The 11,174-nt window shown below is 41.6% G+C and overlaps 1 protein-coding gene across 1 annotated transcript in view; it reads left to right on the forward strand.

The window, feature by feature from the left end:
- The window catches only part of NFE2L3 (nuclear factor, erythroid 2 like 3), a 31,090-nt gene extending 22,726 nt beyond the window's left edge, over positions 1 to 8,364 (forward strand). Inside the window, exons 2-4 of the mRNA XM_042920520.1 lie at positions 2,152 to 2,328; positions 6,160 to 6,243; positions 6,826 to 8,364. Of these exons, the coding sequence (XP_042776454.1) occupies positions 2,152 to 2,328; positions 6,160 to 6,243; positions 6,826 to 8,067 (1,503 nt within the window). The 3' untranslated portion in view covers positions 8,068 to 8,364. The remainder of the gene's footprint in view (positions 1 to 2,151; positions 2,329 to 6,159; positions 6,244 to 6,825) is intronic.
- The last annotated feature ends 2,810 nt before the right edge of the window (positions 8,365 to 11,174 follow it).

Consider the following 11,174-nt stretch of genomic DNA (forward strand, 5'->3'; position numbering starts at 1 on the left):
ATATTGATGGGAGAGGAGAGGTGCCTTTTTATTTATTTGTTTTAAATAATAGTAACATGGTGATTTTGACTAGAGACCTGAACTTCAGAGCCACGGGGTGGGGAGTGGAGGAGTGAGCAGAGGGAGAGCCCTACAAGCAGAAGGAACAGCAAACACGAGCTGGGAGATGGGATGGTGTCTGGTGCCTGAGACTGAGCCTTGGGGGTACTGCCTTGTTTAGAGGTGGTGAACATGAAGCTTCAGCCAGAGAGAGGTAGCTGGTGAGGTAAGATGATAGAGAAGGTACTCGGATGCCAGGTGAAGAACCTGTTTCCAGAAGGAGGGAGTATCTAAGGGAAATGTTGACGGGGTCCGGTAAGGTGAGTGCGGAGAACTGTCTGACTTGGGGAGACCCTGGTGAGGTGTTTCAAAATTCCCACAGGAGTAGGTCCAAGAGAAAATGCATGGAGACCAGAGGACTCTTCGGAGGATTGTGCTCTAAAAGGGACCAGAAGAATGGGATGGGATCTAGAGAGTAACATGGGACACCAAGGGAGGGATTTTTAAAGATGAGAGGTGGTGTAGATTCGTAGGCTGGTGGGAATAATCCAAAAGACAGGAAATAATTGATGCAGAAGAGGACAGAGTAGCAGAAGCAGTGTCCTTGAGCACAAGAGTGGGGTCGTGCAGAGGGAGACCGACTGAGACAGGAACAAGACCGACCCCGGGTCAGGAGGGAAGCTGAGAAGGTCAGAGTTCAGTCCAGCGAACAGAGAAACCAGTAAACCAAGTAGGCCACTAGCACGCGTGCTTCTTCTTTCTGCTCGTCTTGATTTCTTTCCTTGCTTCTGGCATCTGTAGATTTTACATTCCTTTGTCCTTCGTGTGTTTTTATTTGCTTGTTTTTTAAAATGAGCATTTCTCTGCATTAAGAGTATGGGTGTGGTGCTGATGTCCTGGAGTTAGCCCCGTGCACTATCCCTGCTGAAAGAGAAAAATTACAAATAGATCCTTTGATGGGGCAGCTGGGTGGCTCAGTTGGTTAAGCGTCCTGTTCTTGATCTTGGCTCAGGAGCCCTGCGAATTGTCAGGCTGCTGAGAGCCAGAAGCCTGCTTGGGATCCTCTCCTCTCTGTCCCTCCCCTTCTCGCATGCGAGCATGCTCTCGCTCTCCCTCTCCCTCTCCCTCAAAATAAATACACTTTAAAAACGGGGGCACCTGGGTGGCTTCAGTCGGTTAAGGGTTCCACTCTTGATTTCGCCTCAGGTCATGATCTCAGTTTCGTGCGTTCGAGCCCCACATCAGGCTCTGCGATGATAGCACAGAACCTGCTTGAGATTCTCCCTCTCTCTCTGCTGCGCCCTTAGTCACACTCTTTCTCAAACAGAAGTAAAAATAAATTAAAAAAAAAATAGATCCTTTGAAAGCGTTTGAGAAGCTTTGATCTTATGTTGGGGGGAGAATTGTAAGCCTTTAATACAATTAAAAGTATCAGTATATACAGTGTATGTTAATGGTCGACTCTTATGTCTCCCAATTAAATTGAAAAGTAGTAGGACTCATATAAGCAAGCATATTTGAAAATCTCTTTGGAGGGGCACTTGGGTGGCTTGGTTGGTTTCAGCTCAGGTCATGATCTAAAAAATTTTTTTTAAATTTAATCTCTGCAAGTTCTATAGAAAGGTGTAAGTAGTGCCTGCTGTATTAGGGCAGGAGAGATGTAATGAACGATGCCGATGTCTCATTGAATTAACATAAAAATATCTATGGAGATGTTAGTCTGAGCTTTGTTAACGTCTGTTAACGTTTTCCTGGTTTTAAAAGAAAGAACATTTGTTGTGGGGCACCTAGGTGGCCCAGTCAGTTAAGAGTCCCACTCCTGATTTCAGCTCAGGTCATGATCTCACGGTTGGTGGATTCGAGCCGTGTATCAGGCTGTCTGCTGAGCGTGGAGTCAGCTTGGGCGTCCCCGTCGCTGCCCCTCCTCCCCCTCTCAAAATAAATAAACTTAAAAAAAGTTATTTCTTTGATACTGAAATAATGTAACGCCAGTCTTACCTTTTGACCTGTTTTTTTTTAATGATCACTGAGCAGTGTTACGCAGTTTTAAAGGTTCGACTTATTTGATGAAATACACATTTCTGCTTAGCACATTTTTGGCTATTTTTATAGGAGAATGAGGTACTAGGAGAGAGACATCAAGAAGTGGGTCACAGCTCCCAGAACGAGGAAAATGAGCAAAGAGTATCAGCTCAAGAGAAAAAACTACAGCATAAGAATGAGGATGCACGCGAAGCAGCAGATAAACCTGACTGGGAGGCAGAAAAGACCACTGAATCTAGAAATGAGGTAAGCGTATCAGAATATCCAAGCCTGTTTTGGCTAGAAGGTATATTTTATGGCTTTGACAGTGTGTGTGTGCATGTAAGGGTGCCCTACTATAAGCAAATCAGATATATGAAAAGATATTTTAATTGTGGAAGTGGTTATGATTCACAAAGGAATCAGCCCATAGAATTAGTAATCTCCGGTTAAACTCCAGATTGGGGGGGCGGGGATGGGTATATATGTATTCACACACACACACACACACACACACACCCCATCCAGGAGGTTGCTAGCAGGTTTTGTGTTTGCCATGGCAAGGAATAGAGGACTAGCATGCTAAACCCAGGAATCCTCAACCAGCCATCTGCAGAGGCACCCAAACTGGCGAGCCAGAACTTGAAGGCAAATCACCCCTCAATACCAACTAGGTCTTGAGCTCAAATCCTCAGTGTCCCTGTAGGCCGTGCTGAATTCAGGAGCCTGTCTACTTTGTACCTCTAGCCTGGCCCAGTGGGACAGCCTCTTTAAGAGAGAGAGAGACAGAGACAGAGACAGAATCCGTCAGCAAAAAGCCTGACGTGGGGCTCAAACTCCTAAACCATGAGATCATGACCTGAGCCAAGGTCGGATGCTTAACTGACTGAGCCACCCAGGTGCCCCCCCCCCCCCTTTTTGCTATTTTTAACCATACCCTTTTGCTGTGAGAGAGGCCAGGCTGAGAGCTGGATTCTTTCTGCAGCCTGTGCTTCCCCTCCTCCTTTCAATTGGACCATACTCTGGTTTCTACTCAGCCCTGCCGGGGTTCTGCTCCACAAGCCTGGCAAACAAATACTCCAAACACAGGCCTGGAGGTTCCACAGACCGCAGACCACTCGGCACTTCCACTTAGAAGGTGCATCCTTGTAGGTCTTGCCCTGATGGTGCTCTCAGCCATGACTTGCCCCAGACAAGGAACCATGTGTTTGTATTTAACATGAAGGTTTAGGAAGAATGATTAGGCTGACCATTTCGCACCTCAGGTATGGAATGTGTCTTGTAAGAATGGCTCAGTTGTCTGTTTTCGTGCGAGATCTATACCCAGCTAAACAAAAAAAAAATAAATAAAGCAATTAAGTAATGGATCAACCAAATCCTTTGAGACCAAAGGTCTCAAAATTGCTCTTTATAATTTCTTAAGTGTTGTAGACAGGAGAACTCTGTTGCAGGGACTGCAAACAGATTTAAGGTGCTCACAGGAAGCATGTATTAGCCCATCTGATAAGATTCTGAAGAGAAGTGAGGGTTTCTTGTTTTTAAGAGGTGAGAGCAGGTTTAAGGGAAACACCGAAGAATAGGGAAACTCCCAAGGATGAATAGCAACATGAAGCCACATGAAACCATTATCCCCATCAGAGCAGAAGGGAACCTGGGGAGAAAGAGAGCTCAGTTGTCTCTAAGGCACATTTGTCTCTCCTTCCATCTCAGACCTTTCTCCCCTGTGGATCCAGTACGGGTTAGCTCCTGTGTTCCATCTCTGGGGGCACTGAAGACGAGGGAACAAGCAAAGGTGTACAGAAACCTATCTGACTAGCCTGAAGGATCAGTCCAGAATTCATTTGAAGCAGAATGGGCTTTATACCCTTCCCTCACTGTTGTAAATATTAAGGCTTTCTTTTCTGAAAATAGCATTATTTACTCACCATTAAGGATTTTCACAGGATTCCAGATTTGTGCTGATACTCATTCTCACACACTTGTGACCATCTGCAAATTTTGGTTAGTGGCTGGGCAGGACTAATGGCCCAAGTTTGGGGTCATTAACAGAATAGGACACTACTAAAATTTCTTAACTTAAAATGATTCTTCATTTCTTAACAGTCACATTAGCAAATAAGTCTTCTCCCCACTAAGAAGTGGTCATATAGCATCCATAGAAAGACACAGAAAGCCTTCTATTTGTTATATGTTATGGGCCTCAAAAACAAGGAATTTGGTAGAAGAGGAAATGAAGTCAAGTATTTGTATAGACTTAGAATACTTTACACTGGTCTGAACCCTCAAAAAGGGAAACCTGAAAGTAAAAAGTGAAGGGAGGGGAGTCAGGAATGTGAACTTGCTAACACTTAAAACCCCTAGGATAGAACAAAAATGGAAATCCAGATTTTAAGTGCATAGCAGAACTCAAAAGCAGGAAAAGGAACTCAAGATAGTATGCAGCAAAGAGGGGACTCAAATCGAGAGTTAGACTGACCCCAAAGCTGAAGAACCCCAAGGAGGTATTGGATACAAATTTCATGACTGGGGTTGAATAGATGAGAAGTGAGGTCTCAAGTCCATACATGGGGGGGGGGGGGTGGGTACCTAAGTTCCCCACCTAAAGCTTAGAATTTATAAAGTCTCTTTGTTCAGGAGGTAGGGACTAGGGCAACCCTAGCCACCACCAAGAAGACAGCAAAGAAGTCCATTCGTCCTTAGAAATCAGAAGTCCAAATGGGCCCCAAGGTTCGATTTGGAGTCTCAATCTGCACTACCATTGTTACCAGGAATCCTGAGCCAAGAAGGCAAAGTCTACAAAGATGATATAAAAAATGGTCCTTGCAGAGAAAAATAAAATTTAATAGTAAGTTGGTAACCCTTGGTGTGTGATTCCCATGGAAACCGTTCCCAACAAAGATGAACTCACCTTTAAATATAAAAGGGGCACCTGGGAGGCTCAGTCAGTTAAGCATTGGACTCTTGATTCCAGCTCAGGTCACGATCTCAGTTCATGGGTTTGAGCCCTACCTCAGGCTCTGCCTCGGTAGTATGGACTACTTGGGATTCGCTCTCCCTCTCTGCCCCCCCCCCCCCCCACACTGTCTCGCCATTTCTCTCAAAGTCTCTCAAACATTTAAAAAACTTTTTAATAAAAAAAAAGGCTCTCAGTAAAGACTAGAAGTATGAAGGTGAAGCACGGTTCAGACTGTTTATGGCAAAATATTTTGAAAATTAAAATGATCTTAGGACACTCAGATTAAATACCAAGTAGAGTAGGGGCGCCTGGGTGGCTCAGTCGGTTAAGCGTCCGACTTCAGCTCAGGTCACGATCTCGTGGTCCGTGAGTTCGAGCCCCGCGTCGGGCTCTGGGCTGATGGCTTGGAGCCTGGAGCCCGCTTCAGATTCTGTGTCTCCCTCTCTCTCTGCCCCTCCCCCGTTCATGCTCTGTCTCTGTCTCAAAAATAAACGTTAAAAAAAATTTTTTTTTAAATGAATTAAGTCCCCAAATACATCCAGCTGAAATAGGACAGCAATTTTAAAGGGAAAAAAAAAAATCTGTAAATTACTGGAGGAAAAAAGATTGGCATAACAACAGACCGATAGCAAACATCAATAGTGATGCATGCCTTAATGCAAAGCACTAAGGGAAAACATTAAACCTGATCATCTTAACAGATAAATCATTGTTTAAGCATGAAAGCAAAGTAACTCCAGGTTCCAAAAATGAATCTGCCACCGGTGGAGCCACTCTAAAAAGAAATATCAAAGGAGTTATTTCAATTAACCTGGAGGCTGAGGATGAAGCAGTGAGTGAAATTGGCAAAACATTTTGGAGAAGTCTAAATATGTATTTGGCTTGCAGAAATTACAGAATTTGGTAACCAATTTAGAAGGTAAAAACAAGGCAGAACAATACTAGGCAAAAATTATATGGAATGTGGTTAGGGCAAGAATGGGGGAGATGTTTGGAGTTCAAGATTCTTATTTTAAGGAGGGATATTAAAATTTTGAGTACTGAAAGAGATCTAAAAATTCCAAAATAGGGATGAAAATCCAGTGGAGAGAGCCCCCAAGCAACCTTCCTAAATGAATGGTGCACCTTACGTTTTTTTCTAGAGATCTCTAAATGGGACAGACACTGCTTTCTCTCTGGAAGACTTGTTTCAGTTGCTTTCATCACAGCCTGAAAATTCACTGGAGGTAATTGGAAACTTGACTTTTATCCTTGTAGGAAAATCTGCACTGATCTGTGAATGCATTTAACTTCTTTAAGCTGAATGACATGGTTTAGCTTGTACAATAGGATCTACTGGTGGTGTATTAAATGCAGGTTTAGGATTATTGCTTTTTATAGAAATACTTGAATTTTGGAGAATTTGCTAAATTATATATACTGTTCCTCCTTCTAAATGATCACAAGCATATTGAATCAGAATGGCAGTAAACATCAGACGTACCAAGGCATACTTCATACTAGCATAATTTACCTTAAAAAAAAAGAAAACTTATAACTGTTGATGTTGACTGTTGCATCTATAAAGCAGCAAATTACAGTAATTGTTTTAACATCAAGACCAGCTTTTAATACTAATCGAATCAAACTTTCCCCAAAAATAACATCGTTCACATTTGAGCTCACATTGCACGTTGTATTTGCCTGTATTTAAAGTAATTCATAGCTAATAGCATGTTTGTAATAGAGAAAAGTGCTAAATTAGGTACTAGAACTGCTATTGAAATAGGGTTATGTGTATTTAAAAGGTTTTTTCTTTCCCTTTTCAGGGCCTCTTACTTGGAGATACTCCTCCAGTAAGTATCAACGATGGCATGAATTCAACATATAATGTAAATTTTAGCCAGGCTATAAGTCATGATGTGAATCTACATGAGGCCATGTTGCTGTGTCCTGACAATACGTTTAGAAGAGATCCAGTAGCAAGGACTTCACAACCACCACAAGAACCATTTCTGCACTTAAATTCTCATACCAATTCTGAGCAGACCCTTCCTGGGACTAATTGGACAGGATTTCTTCCCCTTGTTGGCAATCAGATTCATCTAACAAGTGAGGATCTTCTACATGACCTTGATATAAATATATTTGATGAGATAAGTTTAATGTCTTTGGCCACAGAAGAAGGTTTTGATCCAATGGAAGTTCCTCAGCTTTTTCAAGAACCAGATTCCGATTCTGGGCTTTCCTTAAATTCAAGCCACAATAGTACCTCTGTCACCAAATCTAATTCTTCCCATTCTGTGTGTGAAGGAGGTGCTACAGGTTCTAGTAGTGACCTTGAATCTCTCTCCCACCATGACTTGGAAGGGGCTGTGGGAGGCTACTACCCAGAACCAAATAAGCTTTGTCACGTGGATCATAGGAGTGATTCTGGTTTTCATGGGGATCTTGCATTTCAACACCTATTTCATAACCACACTTACCACTTACAGCCAAGTGGTTTAGAATCCACTTCTAATTCTTTCTCACGGTATGGGAAGTCACAGAAAATACGGGGTAGATGCCTCAATGACACAGACAGAAACTTAAGCCGTGATGAGCGGCGTGCTAAGGCTTTGCATATCCCTTTTTCTGTAGATGAAATTGTCCGTATGCCCGTTGAGTCTTTCAACAACATGCTCAGCAGGCACTATTTGACAGACTTACAAATGTCACTCATCCGTGATATTAGAAGAAGAGGGAAAAATAAAGTTGCTGCTCAGAACTGTCGTAAGCGCAAACTGGACATAATTTTGAATCTTGAAGATGACATATGTAACTTGCAAGCAAAGAAGGAAATCCTTAAGAGAGAACGAGCCCAGTATAACAAAGCTATTAACATACTGAAACAGAAACTGCATAACCTGTATCGTGATATTTTTAGTAGGCTAAGAGATGATGAAGGTAGGCCAGTCAATCCGAACCACTACACTCTTCAGTGCAGCCAAGATGGAAGTGTTTTGATTGTACCCAAGGAACTGATGACCCCGGGCCACAGAAAAGAAAACCAAAAGGGAAAAACAAAGTGAAGAAATTGAAGGCGGATCCATTAATATACCTTATGCATGAGGTATCAGAAACTGTTACATGGTCACAAACCATTGAAACTGCTTCAAAGTTTAGCACAAGTGTTCTAAATATCTTAAGTACTGCTACTTGACAGGGCTACATTTTGAAGCTTTTATGGAGAAGTTTGTGAGAAATTTGGGAGAAGCCACAACTTTTTTCACGAAGTCCTACTGCATTGTATGCATGATTCTTAAGTTATGAACAGGGTGACATGAAAAACTGGATTAACACAGTCCAGTCTTTGAGCTAACACTGGATGTGGATGTAATTAATTTTAAATGTATTTTGGTTTTTATAAAGGACTTGAAATGCAAAGTAGCCTTAATGTTTTTATTTAGGTAGCACTGACCTACAGTTCTACAAAAGCTATTTTAACTGGACTTTTATGAATGCAACCTATTGTGGAAATAAATCTTACAATTGAATTTACAAAATAACTCTCCCCTTTTATACAGAAGTTCTAAGCAAATTATCCACATTTAGGAATACAGGTGACAGATCTAGTAAACAGAGCATTTGTATTTTTAAAATTTGCACAAACTAGCCAAATTGTAGTATACCAGCTAAACTCATTCAGGGAAGTCACTCCAACCTAACAGCCACAATCTCTAAACCAACATGCCAAGAATAAAAATAGAGCTTCAAAATATTAAAGTATGTTAGGGTTCAATACCTAAGGACAAAGACCTTTATAGTTACAGAAGGGTTTATGCTTCCTTTAAGTAGAACATAAGTACCTGCATATCGGGAAAGATAACTACCTGGGCAAGTTAGGCCAGCCCATAGAATAGGCTGCACATCTAGAATATGGATGCCCCCCTGCAAAAGGCTCACAGAACATGAAAACGTTAAGTCACGCAAGGATACAAACCAATTGTAGAAGAAAGGTAAATCAGTAGACGAGTATGGACTTTATAACCAGAACTGGAAATACTAGAATCACAAAACTTAAAATTAAGAGCACATATGGGGGAGGGGGAGAGACTACCAAGCAGCCTACATTAAGCGCAGAGCCCAAGGGGCCATATAGCTCACAAACAGGGAGATCACGACCAGGACCTGAGCTGAAATCAATTTCAGGCACCCCCATCCTAGAAATTTAAGTGGCATTTGAGATGAAGCTCAATGAACTTATTTCAGCAGTAAGATGGTTAAAAAAAAAAAAAAAAGGTTATCAATTTCTGCCCTAGTTGTCTACCACAGAGTAAGTATCACAAGTCAGAGTACTACTTTGGTTTGTAGAAATGCTTCCAGATCTGGTCAGTTTTGTACAGTAACTTAAAATCTTAGACTGGTTTTGCAAGGGAGCACACCTCCAATTGGAACTTGATCCTTGATTTTAGCAAGGCACATTCCCCCAGAAGTTACGTCAAATCTTCAATTTGAGCTTCTGTATTACCAATTTACTTGTGGGTCTTCAAACTACAAGTACCATCATACACTGTATTAACAGACTAGGCATGGTCCTCTAATCCTTGAAAGCACAAGCACCATGACCAACTACACTCAAAGCATCAAATGCAGGTAAATAAGGCACCTAAAGGTAACATGGACTCAAGACAGTCACAGTAACTAAAAACTTAGAACTGTCTGGAAGGTATTTGGTCCATTGTGACCCGAAAAGGAAATCCATCAAGCTTCCGAAGTTTTATCATCTAACCTTTTCACGAGTTTCCAATGGCCTCAAAAATCACAATGGCTTCAAAGCACATAAATGGGAGCTTACTTTCCCACAATATGCCAGTTTCGGCAATGGAAATCCCACACCAAAATTTCAGCCTGTTTAAACACTCTTGCAGATTGACCCGGATACCCAGATTGACTAAAATGTTGCTAGCTAGGAAGTAGTCTTAAAATGGTGTTAGCCTGGAGTTCAGAGAATTGGTGAATGTTGGAGAAAAGGAGCAATCTGACCTAATTACTTTAAATATCAAAACCTAATTGAAACTATGTATTTTACTGGGTATAACTTGATTCAAGTTAAGTTATACCCAATTACCTGACCCATTTCCTGTTTATCACTCCAGTCAATCTGAACAAACCATGGCTCAGGAGACAGCACCTTTTTGGAGACTACATCAAAGTAAGATTTTAAGGGGAGAGTTACGTGAACTTCGTATCTCTAATGTGTTCCCAAGTATTTGGTACAGGGTTTACAAATGCAAACTGTAAGGGGATCACTAAGATCTACACAGTTGAGACGAGTAGTATCTACTCAAACATCTTGTAGTTTATATAGTTTACCTTTGGCTGCTATGAAATACACGTTTTGGTGAACACCTTTGTGCTTAAGGGCCAACTCCCATCCCAGTTTGAGTTGGACCCAACATGAAATTAGTCTTACCTTCTTCACCTATGGGGAAAAAAAAACTTACTCCTGTAAGCCATTCCTTCAATTATAGTTACAAGAAATCTTAACAGATTCTCATCTTTGTTTTCCAGATAAAGCCATCCCATTTCAAAAGTAGCCTCAATAGGCTGCAATGTTGAACAAAGTCTTAGAGAAGGTGAAATTAGATTCTCCACTGTACAAAATCTCCATGTAACATGTGGTAAACAAGAATGTCTGGATTATTTGGGTCCCCCGTCAAGGCTGGTTCGTTCCAACAGCGACCAGTGGAACTCAGGACACAATTTGCACACACCCAAGGCCCAGAATGGAGAATGCAAGTGCTTTTATCCTTCTTGGTCCGTCTTCCTCCTGAATTTGCCCTTCTTGGGTAGTGAGCCTACTCACCTCACTAATTTGACCGGTCACCAAAAGACCCGTTTCAGCTAACAAGTTATTGTTGCAGTCACAGTGGTATGGCATTGAAGCTGGTTGGGGAGTATCAACCATCTAGGCATTCATTCCAAAGATCACACACATACATAACATGTTGCCAAGAATGTGCATGTGCTTTTTGGTATAGATTCATGTTTTCTACTTGGCAAGGAACCCATACTTGTGAGCTGGTTAACCGTCATTACTAAAGTACCAAGATTAAGATTCTTTTAACGTTTCCTTGAATTAACCCCGTAGTCTAACTTAGTACAAATAATTTCTAATCACTTTTAGGTCTTAGCT

This window comes from Panthera leo, chromosome A2 (assembly GCF_018350215.1).
Source record: "Panthera leo isolate Ple1 chromosome A2, P.leo_Ple1_pat1.1, whole genome shotgun sequence".
Taxonomy (NCBI): Eukaryota; Metazoa; Chordata; class Mammalia; order Carnivora; family Felidae; genus Panthera; species Panthera leo.